General features: G+C 39.3%; 1 protein-coding gene across 7 annotated transcripts in view; it reads left to right on the forward strand.

Annotated features, from left to right (window-relative positions):
* The window catches only part of THSD7B (thrombospondin type 1 domain containing 7B), a 299,255-nt gene that overhangs the window by 48,379 nt on the left and 232,703 nt on the right, over positions 1-18,173 (forward strand). For 6 of the 7 annotated variants that reach the window (XM_048309745.1, XM_048309748.1, XM_048309749.1 and 3 more), the window contains exons 2-3: positions 5,619-5,712; positions 7,737-7,910. In XM_048309745.1, coding sequence (XP_048165702.1) covers positions 7,772-7,910 — 139 coding nt within the window. In that variant the 5' untranslated portion in view covers positions 5,619-5,712; positions 7,737-7,771. Of the gene's footprint in view, positions 1-2,111; positions 2,158-5,618; positions 5,713-7,736; positions 7,911-18,173 lie in introns of those variants that run through there. The other variant, XM_048309747.1, reaches the window with a different exon arrangement.

Genomic DNA, 18,173 nt, shown 5'->3' on the forward strand with positions numbered 1-18,173 from the left:
AGGGAAGCAGATGGTCCTTCCCTGCTAAGCAGAGCCCAGGTCTTTGCTGAGCTCATGTGCCTGGTGGTACTTGATTGTATTATTTTGACCTTGTGTTTAAGATTGATAAACTCTACGTGGTGGCCATATCCCAGTGAGGAGAGAAAAAAACCTCGACCTACAGCCCGTGATGCTGTACTAATGTCAAATAATATAAAGTAATATCAGAATGCAGAAGAAAATCACTGCAGTAAAGCAAGTTAATTTCCGAACTGAAAGCACTTTAATGGGAATGCTCAGGAAATCTGCCGTTGTTCCAGCAGCAGAGGTTATGAGGTTGTTTATTCTTTTTTTGAAACTCTGCTGCCTTGTAATTGGTGACTTTGAACCTTTCTGCTGTTTTCTGTGTGAATGGTCCTGCTGCTAAAGTAGGGGCTTTGCTCTCTACTGAGTTTGATTTCCAGGTTTGCCTTTTGAAGGAAAATAATTTCAAATACTAGTTTTTAAATGGTATTATACTGCTGAATGTGCATTATATGCAGTGCTTTGCCAGTGAAGTGAGAGTAATCCTCTTTGAACAAAAACTTGCAATAGCATTTACTGAAATGGTGTTGGAAGTAGTGCCAGCTCCCTTTGCCTTTGTTTAATTGCAATTTAACAGTAATCCAAGATCTGTGCAACTGTGACAGCAATTCTTAGATATAGCTGAGTTTCAAAGGACCTTCAGTTCATCCATTGCCAATGATAAAAGCTACAGCAGAGCAGTGTATTGATAATAGACTCAAACTTTTCTCTATCCATTGAAAAATAAACAAAAAGAAACTTTTTTGTCCCTCAAAGCTATAAAGTTTTGTTGTTACAGAAAGGATGTGCTATAATGTGAAGAAATCACTGAGCTTATTCCGGGCTGTGTTCTGCTGTGCTGGCTGAGAAGCCTGGCGTGAGGCATTCAGCTGTAGTGTTTGAGGGTTGTAGACATAACCTAGATAAAATAACCCCCCCAAATTACGTAGGGTAAAAATGGGACTCTGTTAGTTTATAAGGTGACTGCTGTTGTGTTGACGAGATGGTTGGTTTGAGTTTCTGCAGCCTTTGTTTTTGTATTTAATTAAATATATAAAACTGCACGAGCAGCCTGAAAAGGTTACTTAAAAGTTGTTGGACACTTTCTATGTTCTGCTGCTCAGAAAAAAATCAATGCCTGAGTTCACGAGAGAAGCCTATTGACAATCTTGAGCATTTTGATCTTAATTGCTCTGTACTTTTTCCTGCTGCAAGGGGTATGATAATGGCTTGAAGAACATTTGTGAAGGTAAATTACCCTTCTTTGAGTGCTAAGATACAACACCAAAAGCACCAAAATGTCCGTGGCTGTTAAATCCCATTGAGAAGCCCAGGGCTTGGATTTCACCTGGGCACTTGCACACTCCGTCACGCTGAATGCAGTTTGTGGAGGGAGATGTTGGGGAGCTCTTGGTTGTTGAGCATCGTTTGTTCTGCTCTCAGTGTGCCTGGGGGCTGTAGGTGGCTGTGTCATGGACAGAACTATCAGGATGGTGCCTTGCACAGACTCCTGAATCCTTGACTTGGAAGTCTCCTGCCCTTCTGAGGGAGTGTAAACCATCCATGTTTGTGTGCAAATGAAGTAAGTTTTGCGTCATCTATATTTCACTGATCTCCTGAACTGGGTTTCTCGTAATAGTCTGAAAATCTCATTCACTTTATATTCTTGAAAGTCAAGTGTGTTCCCGTGGAGTCCATTGGAAGTACTCAGAGTGAAGGAGAAGTAAGAGCACCATTGTTTAACAGAACAGTTCTGCTCCAGTATTGTTGTAATTAAAGCCGTTCTACTGATGGAAAGTCTATTCTCTGGTGTTTTCTTTAATGTAGTCATAATGCATCAGTCTGAGTTCCCTTGCTGGAACATCTTTCATTATAATCCACTTAGCTAAGTTTATAATTAAGCTTCTAAATTCAAACCTGCTTTTGTTACATTTTTAGGATGTACAGAAGCAGGAAAACTTAGGATTCGTGTTTTTTACCCCAGACAAGTTGATGTAAGTTAAGAAGCAATTCACTGGCACTACAGTAATTGCATATTCTTGTTTTTAATTCCCAGGATCTTCTACAGCTTTGGAACAAGAATTGGATACAATTGAATAGAAGAAAAAAGGGAAAGTAATAGATTCTTACTCTTTTGATGATAAACATCTCCAAAATACCCAAACTTTCAGATATAAGTGGTGATGATAGTGATGACTTACTGAGCTTTCCAGCACTAGAGAGCTGAGAAAGGTTGTTGAAGTTTATAGCTGAAGATGGACCATGAAATGTCTGTTGAGCTTTGTTGATTTGGAGGTTGTGCAGGCTTCCTCGCACCCAAAGCAGGCTGGTTGAGACTGTCTGCTCATTGTTTGGAATTATCTTCTCTGTGAAGATGTGTGAACACCAAATACTTTTTCAGGCATTATTTACCCTCACAGTTATTGTAGCAAATTACCAGAGAACTGTGGAGATTAATGTTTGGATTCCCAATAAGTGACCACTTAGGATAAAAATGTTGTCAGGCAGCTGTCAACGTGATGTGTAAATCTCGCTCATTCGCTCAGTTTTATCCAGGATTTTCTCAAATGCTCCCGGAAGAAGAGCAAATATTCTCAGTTAAGGTTTGGAGGTGAGGTAGTGGAGGTATAGAAAATCAAGCTGCCATTCTCTTATATGCAAAGTCACTCTGCTGAAATCACGGGGAGCGCTTGCAGAATCAAGTATTAGTGTCAGAGCGTGACCTTAGGTGACTTTTTGCACAGGAAGTTTCTGACAGAGTTGGAAGTGGAGTGAACTTTGGGTGCCTCTGCCTTAACCAGAAGACTGTCTCTCTCCGAATGTGTAAGGGGAAAAATGTATAGGGTTTGTTTTAGGTGTGAAAGTGTAAGGGAAGTTTAGTGTAGCTATGTTCATCATTAAATAAAAGACTGGGCACATAGGTACTTACATTTGAATACCTGTTCCTGGTTTGACTAATGTGACTCCAAACACTTTCATTTTGTTAAACTCCATGCCTATAGCACTAGCATTAGTGGTTTTTTTGAAATCTCTCCCGCAGGGATGGTCGACAGTTCTTGCCTGTGGTGATCAGCCTTTGCTGCTACAAGTCCAGAGTTCTGCTGCTGTAGGACAGAATAGAATTAGCTTTTTGGGTAACAGCTTTCTGAGCAGGCAAGGCAGACTTTTTCTGAGGATAAAGAGTATGATATAAACATCCAGATTATCTTGGAATATCACACGCAATGGGTTTGTGTGTAATAGGCAAACAGTTGCACAGTTACTGCTTACATTTGTATTAAGAAAATTTATTCATGATTAATGATGCTTATCTTTGTGCTAGACACCTGGCAAATGATTTATAGCCACAGATATCATCTGTAATGGCTCTTCTTTTTAGTTGTTGCTATTTAAAGTGTTTGGGATTATTCTAATTGCATCATGTGTTTTAAATGGAGAGAGCTACCCAGGTGTTCTTGTCAGCATTCCCATCTCATACCAAAAAGTAGGTCAGATTTACCCATGATGGGAAAGGTCACAACTCCCAGTGAAGTCAGGGGGAATTGAACTGATGTATGACAAGGCTGAAATCGTGTCTCAGGTTTGGAACAGTTTAAGATGATCTTTTTCTAAATTCAGTATTAAAAATGTTGTAAATCCATGTTGGAGCAGAGTCAGGCTGAACCACAGAAATGGAGCGGAAGGACTGGAAAAACCCCTTTTCCTGTGGAAACTTGGAGAAAGAGCAACTGGTCCCTTCTCTAACAATGCATTATGTGAGAGTGAAGAGTCAAAATTGGGCCATGAGTCTTTCATTTTTCACTGTTGGATGATTTCGAAGCCTCTAATGTGTCTTGGACTAGCACAGTGCCTGTCACTTGGAAAAACCTGCCTCTGACTGCTCAGCAGTGGCTGGAAAATGGGAAAAGTTTCCCGGAGACTTTTTCCTCTCCCTAGCTAAGCATGGATTAGACCAGGATTTGACTGCTGGATATTTCATTGAGGCTGAGAATTAAATTGAATTTTGATCAGAAATCAGATTCTTGTCAGCTGTATGCATGTTTATTTATTTCTAACATTTTGTCACTGGAATGCCATGCTTTCAGCAGAAGTGCAGGTTTCTAAAATAAGTTTGCTTTTCAAAACTAGTTTTATTCAATCCTGTCATTAAGAGAATTAGCAGTGGATTAGAAAATGTAAATGCGTTGTTATGACCATTAGAAAACTTGCAATGGCTTTTTCAAGACTGCCTGTATATTCCCAGCCATTACAGCTAATGCATGATATCCTTGTTTTCCTAAACAAGATTCCATACAAACCAAGCAAAATGACAAAGATACTTGTGACTAGTCCTCCAAATATCGAAGCAGCACCTCATTATTTAATTTCAAGAGAATTCATTAGTGCAAACTATTAATTGGCCAGGCCTGGATTATAAAGGATATTGACTAAACATTTTTTCAGATTAAAGCTCATATCTTGAACATATTTAGGAAATAATATGTTAATATGAAGGTGGTGAGGCCCTGGCACAGGTTGCCCAGAGAAGCTGTGGATGCCCCATCCCTGGAAGTGTCCAAGGCCAGGTTGGATGGCGCTTGGAGCAGCCTGGGATAGCGGAAGGTATCCTTGCCCATAGCAGGGGTTTGGAATGAGATGATCTTTAAGGTCCCTTCCAACCTAAACCATTTTATGGTTTTATGATATTTAAGCAATTCCATCAATTTAATGACTAGTGTCGATGAAATCAATTTTTAAAAATTTTATTTCTTTTTTTTCTCCTTTTTTGTCTGTATTTGCCAGTTTACAGCTAGCCATGCTGACACATTTGGGAGCTGAGATATCATGTAACTAAATTTGATGTGAAGTGTTGGTGGCCTTCGTAATGTAATTTATTCATGTTTCTGTAGATAGCATATGTTGCCTGTGCAATAATTTTTTATCGTATCAGGACAGAACAGCTACTGTTCCAAACTGTGTTACACAAACCTAGATACACAGACAAATTTTTATTGTGCTTTGCTGGGGTGTAAATCAGTGGAATCTATTGAGCTCTGCTGGGGTGGGGGAGATTAGAATCAATGTCTTGGTGTCTAATTTATTTCTGTTTTTTCTGACTTAATGTAATCTCTGTTCTTGCTCCGTGGGGAGCAACAGCCAGTTATCTTTGTAGTCCTGCCCAAAGAATGAACACATGTGAAACCCTTGTTTTGGGGAGGAGGCTGCTGCTTCCAGGGCTGTGCTGCTGTTTGCTGACCCTTTGAATGCTGAGATGAAGGCACTGTGTCGAGAAAGCAGCTCGTGAGCACTACTGGTGCTTCATTTAAAATCTCAGCATCTTTATCAGCTGTTATCTGAGGTTTCCTTGGATTCGCCCATTTCACGCCCCTGCCTGTTTGTGTTGTTTTTGTGGCATTTGCTGGCCCTGGAGAGCTGCCCTGCAAGTCCAGTGAGTGCTGTCTGTGCAGGGCTGGGCGTGTGGCTCACCTCCAGTACTGAAATCTGAGCATCTGAATAATTCCTTTCCTGGCTTTGTGTTTCTGTGTGCGGATGGTGTTGGAGCCAGTGTCACTGATTCCTTCTCTTTCCCTTGACAGAAAGTCAGTGACTCTGGTTTCCGACCGTCATAGATGGTGACTGCGATGCTGAAGGCACTGGGCGAGTCGCTCCTCCTCAGCTCTTCTGTGTGAGGTGAGCAGCGACCCTGATGGGCAAAAAATGCTGAATTGCAGGATGTCTGAGGGCCCTTCTTCTCCACATCCCAGGACCTTGCTGCTGCATCGGATTTCTCAATGATGCTCAAGATTTCTGAGCTTGTGTGCTTCCTACGAGGCCACTTGTGGTCTGTGTTACATTACCTGGGTGTTGGGGCTTGGATTGCCTTCTGAATTAAATGTGAATTCTGAATAAAATTAACCCAGAAGACATGAGCAAAGCATAAATCTGGTCCTTGCCTACATTACTGTGTTTGGTCAGGCTGGTGGGTTTTTAGGTTGTACATGAGATGCTGTTCATCTGAAACACAAGAATGAGCTAAAGCAGATAACAGATATTACGTTGTATCTCCCACTGTAGTTAGTCAAGATCTGATTAAATGTAATTGCATGAATTTATCATGATAGAAACTGTTTCAAAGCAATTTGAATACAGCCTGAAATTAAAAGCTCTACTGTATATTCAGTGTGTACAATTTCCAGATTTATCTTCAGTTTCTTATCAAGAATGATGCTGTGTATTATGTGCTATGACAATGTCGCTTTTCATAAGGTTAGGAATGTAATAGAATTTTCTGGACTGAACTTCTAATAGCTGATAATTTTAATGAAAATCAACAAGATTATGCCCGTGAAGACAAATCTTGAAGACAGGTGTTATCTCCATCCTTACACAAGTACGGATGTGACATTTTTACCTATAAAAGTAGGATTAATCGCTAATAAGTAGAACTCTGTGGAGAATTGAAGCTTGGTATAAATACACGGCATAAATACAAAAGCTGTTGTGTCAGAAAAATTAATATGTAAATTTACATCAGAAACTTGTTTGATGTGGAAGTAACATGAATGTTTTTTGAGATTTCCAAATTGTTCCCACCTGAATATGGATGAATCCAAAATATCTTGAAACTCATGTAAAATCTGCCTTACTAAGTATCTAGTTGGTCATCTTGTGGAATGAGAGACACAGAGATTGGAATTACTAGACTGAAGTGGAATTTTTAAGATTTTATTTTGTTGTGTGAGTTTCTGAATCTCTGTTGTTTGGAGCTTTTCTGTAGTATATAAACAATGTGGGTGTTTGCTGAAGCTGGCATTTAGGAGCTGGTCTCCTGCTTTGTATGGAGACCCAGAGAAACACTCCTCCTTGCTTCCAGCACCACTCAGTGATTATTTTAATGAATTGTGTGGTCTAAAACTGCTGCAGCAGCAGGACTTGATCCATTCCTGTCTCATTCACAGTGTGCCTCTGGTATTTGTCTGAAGTATTGGGGAGCTTAATTAAAATCCCTTAGTCAGAGAGACCTCTCTGGAGTAACTGGTTGCTGATCTGGAGCTCAAAGATCCCAAGGGACTTGAATGAGTGTCCCAAATTCCATAGAAATGCCTGTGTAGTGTCTGGTTTTCCCTTTCAAGCTGGTCCATCATGTGCTAATGAGCAACCCCTGTTACCCTGCTTTTCCTGCTGCATTTCTGATGTTGCTCTTGTGTATCCCATGTTTACACGGGGTTTGGAACTAAAACACTTCCAGGCCTGGATCTTAAATGTAGGTCGTGGGGTCTGGATTTGGAGCTGAATTTTGTCCATGGAATCCATTCTCACTTTTTTAGTCTGCCTATATCATGATAACATTCTTGCTGAAGCTAAATAGAGAAAAGAAGGGACACACCACACACTGCCACTGGATCCCTTGCCATTTATTGGCACTGGCAGATTTCTTCTTAAGAACCTGCTAAAAGCATTTACGGTGGCTTTGTAGGATGGGACTGCTGTCCTCTGGGAGCTGGCCCTTCGTCTCTCTCTTCCCCTCCTCCTTTTCTTTTCTCCCTCTCGAAGTGAAGCACCTGTAACAGACTCGTCCTCATCAAATCTGGCTCACAGGGACTGGGAAATTCACAGTGGCCACCAGGTTACCCTTAGGCTGAGCCTGTTGCCTTGGTGGTTTAAGTATTTTAACAAGCCTTCTCTTTTTGGCTTTTTTTTTTTGTTAATTCTAGGACCAAAGAATACAAGAGACTGAATTATCTGAATTATGCTTCTACAACAGAACTGGGTTTCTCTTCATTGGGCATGGCAGAGCCTGGGGAAGCCCTTCCTTTTGTTTGTTTTCTTAATGTTGCAAACAGCTGATCTGGAAGCCAGGAGAGGTCACCAGTTTGTCTGGAAAACAGGTAGGAAAAAGATATGTTGGCTTCTCTACTAGATATTTGCTGTATTCAAGGATGGAGTGATTGTCCTTTCTCCATTCTGTTTTAGCTTAACGATAAATTAAAAAATTCTGATAATGTCTTCTATTCTAACTATTTTAAAATCTGAAAAACAGAAGGAGTTAATATGTGTTTGACATTAGTAATCTACATGTCTGTTTCAGTTATGCACCCAGAACATAATTCTGGACTTCTTAATGCTTTTCATCTAAGTGTATTTTTACTGGATCATCATCCTAATGTTACTTTCTTTGAAACATTTAATAATTTTCTTTTAATTTTTGTATGCAAGGTGCACACCAGCATCTCTCCAGATGAACTGAGTCAGAAGTCCATGCTCTTGGTTGATCTGTTTATAATTCCATTAGTACATTTAGTGAATTATTTCTGTGCATCAGTCAGGTTGGATACATGCAGTGGTTGAATGTGCACAAGGTGTGGAAACCTGTGAAGATGCTTTGGGAGCGCCACGAGTCTTGGTGCTGGAGTGGGTGGGTAGGAGATGGGGTGGTACAGCTGCACAGAACCAAACATGAAGCAGCAGATGCTTGTTTTGTAGCACAGCACACAACAACAGAGAATGTTCAATGAAATGGAAATATTGTCAAATTTGGGAAATGTTTACTTAAAATGCTTAATCAAAAATACCCAACTGAGCCAGGGGTTTCATTGCCCAGGATCCCTTTGAGGTTTGGGCTTTTGTCACTGAGCAACAGAGCGATTAAATGTGATGGAAAAATGATTTGCCTCCATTTTTTTTGGAGAGGTTCTTTGGTATTTTGGTTATTTGTTTTTTAATTACCTTTCTGTAGAAGGTAATATACTGAATTAGTGGAATAATGAGGCAATTTTTCTGGGAGAACTCCTGTCCTTCTGATACGATGAACACAAACTTCTTGCCTGGTTGCTGGTATGGGAGGCTGGGGAAGGGCTGGTAAAGTACAGTATGATACTAGATTTCTAAAGACTTTTCTTTTTTACACTGTCTAGCATGTGAGATGAGGAGGAAATAAACAACAACTATCTTTTCTCTGTTATTTACATGATTTTTTGAACAAGCTTTGAAAGATAGAGTTGTTTCCTTAAGACAAATTAGAGCCTTCAGTGCTGTCTGTCTTCTCTTCAGTTCCAAAGCACGTCGTACTGTCAGTCTTTAGGGCTGTACATTGGAAGTCATAAAACTTTAATTTAACTTGATGATTCCCGTTGAAAATAAGGAGGTTTCAATGCTTCAAAGGCATCTGGGGCAGGTGTATTTAGAACTAAGAAAATTTGATGCCCAGGTTTGTGTGGGCACCATGCTCTGAAAGCCCCACAATGGGCTTGTTGTAAAGGTTCGTCTTTCAGATGCACGAGGAAATTGCTGGTTCTTGTGACTCCCACAGTGGGTTAAAAATATCTGAGCTCTCAAGAGTAACTTTAAAAACTTCAAATCCTAAGAGTATTTTGATGTACTTTCTCTGCTGATGGAGTGACATGAGGTAGCAAACAACTTCGAGTGATATGTTCTCCAAATGAAAATAACTTGTGAGCTTCTGCCAAATGTATTGTCCTGATTGAGGAGAAAAGATTTTTCTCCAATATTTGTAAACATTACCACCCCCCCTTTTTTTCCCATTGAAGTATTTTGTTGGAAGTTAGTTACATCTAACCCCCAGATGTTTAGTTCTGGGTTGAAATGTATAGTATGTTCACCCAAAACATTATGTTGTGCTGAGAAACAAAATATTATTTATGAAGCCCCTGCTTTCTCTGAAGTAGTAGTGAAGCAGCAATATTTCTAAATTCTGAAAATTGTTCTTTTGCAGTTGTCCTAAGAAATAACACAATGGGCAGTAAATGGTAGTCTGCTGTCAGGGTGTGGCTTGATTTTGTATGCATTTTCATACCTGAACTGAAAAGGTTTTTCAGGTATGATTAATCACAAAGGTGTGTCTTTCAGAAGATTAAAAGGAAGTGTTTTGGGAAGAGAGGGATGGTGACTTAAATGGAATAGGTGGATCTGGAGAGGTAGAAGGGTTAACATAATCCCTTGTGGCAAGATACCAATAATACTCTGGGATGTAGGTCATGGAGATCCTGACCTGTTAAAAAATCATCCCACAATTTGAGGACTTTTGTGCCCAATACAAAATAATAAAATGTGACTAGAAGCACAGCACAGTGAACCTAAAATTAAGTAACTTTTAAAATAAAAACTGAGCATATCCATTCCAATAGAAAGAAAACCTGCAGCTGTTGTCCTTTTTTTTTAATAAAACAATCTGATGAGAAATGAGCAATCCATAATGGGAAAGGGGATGATCTGTTCTGTTTTTAAATCTTGAGTTGTCTGTTGTTAGCATGGCAAGTTACTTACCTGCTGGAGAGAAATTCAACTTCTTATTGAAATGTCATGCTTTATAATTAAATAAGATTATGCTACTGAAAGCTCTGACTTTATGAAAATGAATTTATATGTACTGAAATAAATTTTCTAGCACACGGAAGTCCAGGGAGGCATCCTTAATATGCATGGGGCTAAAAAAAATGGAAAAAAAAAAATCATATCATCACTGGAGTTTGTAATACAGACTTTTTTCCAGCTAAATCCTTGACACTGTCTAATGAAGACTCCTACATTTTCATGCTGGGCCTGGTGGTCTTGGTCTAGGGGAAAACGATGGCACTGATATCACTGCATCTACAAAAAACCCCAGGCTCTGTAATTCTAAAACATGAGAACTTGGCGTGAGGGGTAATTTTATACATACTCTTCCCTCAGCTATTCAGAGCGCTATGACTTGCATGTTGCTTATCTGTGGCCTGTCTTAAAACCATTTATTTTGAGCTTTTGGCTTCTAGAAGTTATAAATTAATATCTGTACACTGTATCTTCTGGTTTCCAGACATTTATTGTCAAATACTCATTTAGTGGCCACTAAACATGAAAGCAATAATCATATCAGCTAAATTACTCAGCGACATCAAATAGCTGAATAATTTTCTCACATTTGCTAAATTTAATTGGACCTAAATTCTTGTAAATTAATAGTATTTAATGCAGTTGCCAATTAGCAATTTGCATATTTCACCATGTTAATTTTCTCCAACACTTGAGTAATCTTAAGAGTTCGTGGGATTTCTGCAATGCCAGTATGCCTATGTTTTAGTGATGGCCATCCATCACTAAAATATCCAGGCTTTTAAAACTGTGTATAGAATATTGACACACACACACATGAGCCCACAGATTAATTCTAGTTGGTTTTTTTTTTTTTTTGGTGAAGCTCTAAAATTTAGTTCCAAAGTCAGAATTAAGTGTAAAATATGTGCAACACAGGAAATATTTTAGGTGCTTTACAGGAGAGGAGCTGATAATTAGGATTACAAGGTGCTGAAGTGTCTCTTCCCAGAGATTCTTGCTCTTGCTCCTGGATGGGTTTCTGGCTCCCCTTCACTGCTGATGTCTTCAGCTCCTCCATAAACTATACCTCAGGCATGTGCTGTTTCCCCCAAAATACAAACAGAATGAAAGATATAAGGGACATAGCCCATAAAAGGCTCTCAGAGCTAAAGCAATGGCGTGACTTTATTTTCTAATTGGGGAAATACTGTAAAAATGTTTTTTGTAGGATGAAAATGCCCTGATTTTTAGGAAAATGGTTCTTTAAGCATGGTGAAAATGCTATCTGTCATGGAAATAATCCTCTGTCTACTATGGAAGGGAAGAAGGGGACTGTTAGAAACCCAGGTGTTGTGTGTCCCAGTGACTTCTCCTTCTCTAGAAAAAATAAATCAGGATGGCTGTTTAGCCCAGCAGGGACATGCTTCCTGATATGAGTGGAATAGCACTGAAAGTGAGGTATCAGACTGGGAAATGGGTTTGTAATGATTCTGATCACAGCAGAGAGATTTTTACCTGAGGAAGAAACCATTAAACCTCTGGAGTTCGTGGGCTTTTGGGAGCCAGGTGTGTGAGCCATAAGTACTCCTGCCCTAGGTGAACATATAAAAACCTTAATTGGGAGTTACTACCTGTATTTGAAAGTCGTCCTTAAAATAGGGTTAGCAAATGGGTTTGGATCTTTCGTCGTTCTTCAGAAACAATCCGTAATGGAAAAGGGACAAAATGAACTTTGCAGAGAACAACTTCTAATGTGGAGAAACCTTTGAACCACCCGTGAGTGTGGGTGAGCCAGCCCTGGTACAACGAAAAAGGTCTTTTGTTCTCTGTTCTCAGATAATAGCGCCAAAAAATGCCCTTTCTCAAGATGGTAATTTCAGGAAGGTCAAGTGCTGGTTTGGAAGTGCCTTTGACCTTATGTCTTAAAAGACAAGCTTTTACCTGCGTACACCAAATGTTAAAAGGAGTTCAGGTCTTCAAAGGATGGTAGAGCTCAAACCTGCTCAAAGCAGACTCAAAAATAGCTCTGCAACAAGTGAAGTTTTTTGGAAAGCTCAACAAAATGAAGAGTGATTATCTGTCCTAAATTAAGTGGTTCCTTTATTTGATAGGACAGCAGCTCATGAACGAAGCACAAATGGCTTTTTAGTGATCTTTTTGTGGTGTCTGGAAGGTTTATGATAATCTAACTGATGCTTCCAAACTTCTCATTGTGTGGCAAATGTTCTAATTGTGGGTTGTTCTTATGCTACCTTGGTGGATGGAATTTTAAATGCTGAAACCTTCCAGTGGAAATCTAGCCTTGATTTAATCAAACTTTGTATGATTCAAAGGATCTTCACTATGCTAGGAGGTTGGAACTGAAGTGATGCTCCTGGGTTATAGATTGCAATCTTGTAGTATTGACAGCAGAAGCAATTAGTAGTTTTTAAAAAAATACCTGTTAAGTTCTGTTCTCAAACTAACCAGGACATTGCCATAAACCTGATAATGAAAAGTTGTTCTAAAATGACAAATCTTGTTTTTACCTTTAACTTTGTTCGTGGTCAGTTTATGCCTCATTTCCTGAGCCAGACTACTCTTTAATTTATGTAATTCTTCTTTTGGTCGTTGCTGCTAATGTATTTATGAATTGAGGATACCAAGCTTCTGGACCCCTGTGAGTAAACTTACTTTCTTAGAACTGGTTGGTCAAGTGAAATCTTTCCTTAGCATTGCTCCTCAGAATTATATCAAATCTCAATTAAGTTTTCACCTTCTGACATTTTTCAATTGTAATTGTAAGTGTCTGGTTTATAATATCTCAGAATCATTTAATAAAAAATACTTTGTAACAAACAGTTTCATTTGAAGCAGTTGGTTTTAATATGCTGGCGTAGTTTCATTATGTAGCCATTAAAAAAGTGATTTAAATGAAAAATAATACTTCAGTTCTAAATTTGTCTAAAATAATTATTTACAAATAGTATTCTATGAGACAGCATAAATTATGCTTCTATTTCTACAAAACATTTTTAGAAAACAATAGCATTTGAAGATTTAAAGGAAGTTGTTTTGCAAAATTTAATTAGAAGCAAAATTTAATATGCTGGTTGATATTAGTCACTGATATTTGGGAAGCTTTAAGGGTGGCTTCAAAGCTAATCTAATTTTCCTCAAACAGAAGTGCAGCTGTTTCAGATTGATAAATATTTGGTTTTCTTTTGTCTTTGTTCCTTACCATTTCCTATCCACATTTCAACCCTTCTGTTCCACGAATCTTAAAATTTTATTACATATGGTTCTGTTGCTTCACTTCACCCGTCTTATTTCACTTCTGATATTGATATCATCATCTGGTCTTATTTTCTCAACAACTGAATCCAACTTGTCCTGGAATTGTGGAGATGCACCTGTTGCCTTAATTTATAGCCCTTTGCAGGGGTTGTTCAATTCGTGTTTAGATGGGTGAGACATTTCAAAGTTGGTGGAGACCTTGTGTCCTCAGACAGGAAATACTGGAGAGTTTGGCAGAGAACGAGACAAATGTACACCAGAAGAGCTCCATAAAAGCTGGAGAAGATTTTATATGCTGGAACATCATTTTCCAGCCTGGTCTTTCCTCCAGCTGCTTAAGGTCTGCTGCTGGGTTGGAGGAATGCCACGGCAGCCCTTGGCACGCCCACCTGGGTCCTGTGCTTATCCCAGCGGGCTGAAAGCTCCGTGTGTGGGACGCGGCTGAAGGACCTGTGACACAAAGAGTCAGCCAGCATCAGAGACGTTGAAATAGCTCCTGAAGGAGTTTGGGATGCTGGTTAGAGACACAGAAATACTTAAACTGGTGCTGTTTTTCCTTGTCTGTAAAACTCGGCATGTTTGTTAGCTCTGGTTTCCTGTGGGGAACTGTAGACAGCAGAGGGAGGTTCTTGGTGGCGCTGCTTAAAGAAGGAATCCTTGGCTTAGTGTATTTTCCTAGAAAAGCACTCCAGCCAGCAGTACGGGCAGCACTGAGTACCAGTCCAGTGCTTGGAATACGAGTTCCTTGGCAGAGGCGAGTGCTGAGCCTGGCTGTGGGCTGGCTGCCTTCAGGGGGGCGCTTCTACGGCGTGTGCCCGGTCATTTTGTTGTTGTTGGGCTTGCAGAACTATTTCAGCAGTTCTTTTACAATAAGGCTGCCTGCTTTAACAAACATTGTCAACCAGCATCAGATGTTCAGTAGGTGGTGGCTTAAACTAGATTACACAGGAGATTCGCACTAATCTTTTAATGTCCCTCTTCTCTTCTTGAGAATAATAGTTTTTGAGAATAAGGTGCTTTTTTCTGTTTTTTGTTGGTATTGGGAAAAGTATGTTAGGCTTCTTATCCCTTTCTTTCCTCAATAGTTACTATGGGAACAGAGCTAGGGGTCACAGGGGAAAATCTGCAAAAGTGGTTTCTTTTAAATTGTTCATTTTAAAAAATAAAAAGATAGCTTGTTATCGGAATTGTGGCACTTTTCATTCAACTTTGTTGGATTGTATTGTTGTACATATTTCAGTCACAAAAGAAGCTCAGTGAGTGGCAAGAAAAACAGATGGGGATGTTTTTGTATTTTTTCCTTGGGGTTAATATTTTTTTAATTGAATGCAGCTGTTGGAAAGATTTCTGTTGTTACGTATAGGCAGAGCATTAAAAATGGATGATCACATTTTCAGCCTGTTTTAGTGGAGTACTAGATTTAATTATTCTGCTGCCCTTGTTCAGAACCCTGCAGGTTTTTTTTAAATAAGTATATCTTAAGAGTTTTACTTCGCCACTTAGTTGAATGATTTCGGTATATAGGGGTAATCACTTCCTCATTCAGCTCTTGTGAAGAGCAAAATTATGGGTGAAAATAACAAAATTGTATTAGAAATCCCTAAAATACATGATGTTGTTCTCAGTATGCATGTAATCCTGCTGACTCTTTCTAGGGACTCTTCATGAGGTTTGGGAAGTCTGCCCTCTGATACCCCTATTCCCTAGATTTCTTTTTTTCTTCTGCTATTTTTCAGACTAGTCCTGCCATCATCATTTTATTCTTTTTTTCTTTTCTTTTCAAAAAGAAAAAATAATTTCTTTGTGTTCTTTCTTAGTTTCAAAAAATTTGAATGGCAAAAGCCGGGAACGTGAAATAGAGAAGTTAGAAGGGATATTTCATGGTAATCCAGGTTATTTCCATAGTGTTGACATTGTTGAATTCAATCGCCTTCAGCTGGAGGATAGATACGATGGAATGACTGCTTAATACTGGAGTTTTGGTGTAGGAGCTTCAGTTTGCCTGGGGAATTCTTGCTGAGACCGGTCCAATTGCAGGGTGTGATTCCAGAGCCACTGTCTGGTCCCTGCTCTTGATGACGCTGCCTGGTCTCTAACTCTTTGTAGAACTCTGCAGTTCGTTCTTCCAGAGACCTTTTAAAGCTCATGGTTGAATGTGTCTCCGTGTAGTACTTGCGTGTAATAGTGATTTAGGATTATAGAGCTAAGTTTGGAAAAGCATGTTAAACCCTCATTATAGTGGTTCTAAGTACATTGGTTCTGTATGCTGGGGGTGAGTTGTAGACAGTTGCTGAAGCAGATCCAGCTTTTGTGTGGCATGTCCTGGAAGGCCAGCCATGAAAAATCACTTTTCAAATGAGAACTTAATAAAAACTTTCCTGCTCTGAACGTTAAGCCCTGCTCCCCATGCGATTAGTGGTTTCATTTCTTTCCCAGCAGTTGGGTAATGATTATGGCTCCAGATGCTGCAGGAGTGATAAAGAGAGTGATTAATTTCACTTGAAAGGGCATATGTTCAAAGGGGAGCCAGCCTAGCGCCTCCAACGCGGAGCCCACATTGCTGAGTGTGTGTGCTGTGGTACCCAGCTGATCCCGGGGACAGGACCAGGCAACTTCCCTTGGTTACCTTAAGCAATATATTTGCTGCTTGGTTTTAATATTATTTTCCCAGAATCTGTTTAAAAGCTCTTCATGGCTCTGTAAAATAGTGCTGTCAGACTTTCAGCTTTGAGGAGGGGCTGATGTCACCAGCACAGCCCAAGTAACGGCGAGCGAGCTCGGGGTTGTGTTTACACCCTGCACAGAATTAAGTGGTAATGAAGGGTTTGTATTCCCTGGCTTAGTCAACAGCAGCTTTAAAAGTGTTCCTACGCTTCATTTGCAAGAGCAGTTTACGCTGTATGACTCCCTGAAAAATTTTGACATTTAAGGTATTATATTTTCAATATGCTTAAAAATTAAATGTGCAAGCTAGGTACTTCTTTTAGTCTTTATCAGGACTTTATTGACCCATTGAATAAGTCAACAGAAATATGAAACATGACTGGGTGTGCTAGCCATGTGGTTAAATCCAGGGTGTTTATTGTGTTACCACCTGAAATTTTTCAGTGTTTGGCATCCTTTGGGGCTTACCCTGTCACCCCCGAGATCCAAAGACCTTCAAATTTCAATAGTGTAATAATATCTGCCTACACATGAGGCATGCTTTACTTCTCTACATGATGATATTTATAATCATAACTTTCACAGGTTTGAAGCTGCTGAAGGGAAAACTTCAGTACTTGTGACATCTTCAACATCTTTTGACCCATTAATTACATTTATAGCACCCATCTGCTTCTAAGCAAAATAAGCACTTTTCTTCTGTCTATTGAAGATCTTCACAGTAGAGACACTGGGTACAGAAAAAATTATTTCTATACTTCTAATTTTCTAGGCATTTAATAAATTTAGATGTGTATTAGCTGCAGAGTTTTGAAGCAGCTGTCTGGATGGGGTAGAGAATTAGAGTTTCTACAGACAATGATTAAAAGGAGGCTTTAATGATTAAACACCAGAAACTTTCCAGAAGTTCTGTTATTAACTATAGTGCTCATAAGGTAGCACTGGTGTTTTTATTGTCATTCTCCTAATATTCTTGGTTGCATTAATAAAATAATGCTGTATCCAAGCAGAAGTGAAGATGAATTTCAGTAAGTTGTTTGTAAAAATTTTGTAAATTTTCAGTAAATTGCAGCTCTATGTTAAATGCCTATGGTGCGTCACTAGAAGAACTTACCTAAACTTTAGTATTTTAAGTTAAACTAATTCAGTACATCTGTTTTTCAATTGACATTAAATATTTCATAACCCCTGTACAGCTGTATCTTGATTTAAAACATTGTTAGTGTGAAATTTGTGATTCTGCAGATTGGAGGTTGTGTCTGCATTTAACAGGAGGCTTGCTTGGATTCGTTTTGAAGTTGTAGGAGTCTGATAATGAGGGTTTATCCAAACTTTTAACTGTTATTGATCCCACTTTCCTCTTAAGGAGATTATCAATCCTCTATCTTCTGCGTTCCTCTGCAAAATGCCAAGATGATCTTGCTTTTAGGATTGTCCCCAAACAATTTCAAACATGAGAAGCTGTGCAAAACAACCTTCCCAAAACCCTGAGTACATCCTTGTGTGCACAGCACTGGGAAAATTATCCATGTGTCTGGGTGTTAAATATGTTGCTTAGATGTCAGTGCCTCTCTGTGTGTCTGTGTTTATGCATTAATTTTTGCCTGTGTTTTATGTCACCCGTGTATAATTACAGTGTTGCCATCCAGCCAAGGACAGTGGCGTGGTGGCAGAAATAGAAACAGAGCTGCAATGTTTTGAAAAGACTGGGGACGGATCAAATGAGAGACAGGGAAGTCAGAGTAAATGATGACAGTAATGTTATTGTGCCCTAAGGGTCTTGCAAAGTACAGTACTTAAAACCCAATTTTTTGCTTTGTAGATAAGTGAGCGTGTCTCGGTTAAATCAATATACGTGTGCAATAGATGATAAAACTTGGTATTACATACCTCCTTTGATA

This window comes from Corvus hawaiiensis, chromosome 7 (genome assembly GCF_020740725.1).
Source record: "Corvus hawaiiensis isolate bCorHaw1 chromosome 7, bCorHaw1.pri.cur, whole genome shotgun sequence".
Lineage (NCBI taxonomy): Eukaryota > Metazoa > Chordata > Aves > Passeriformes > Corvidae > Corvus > Corvus hawaiiensis.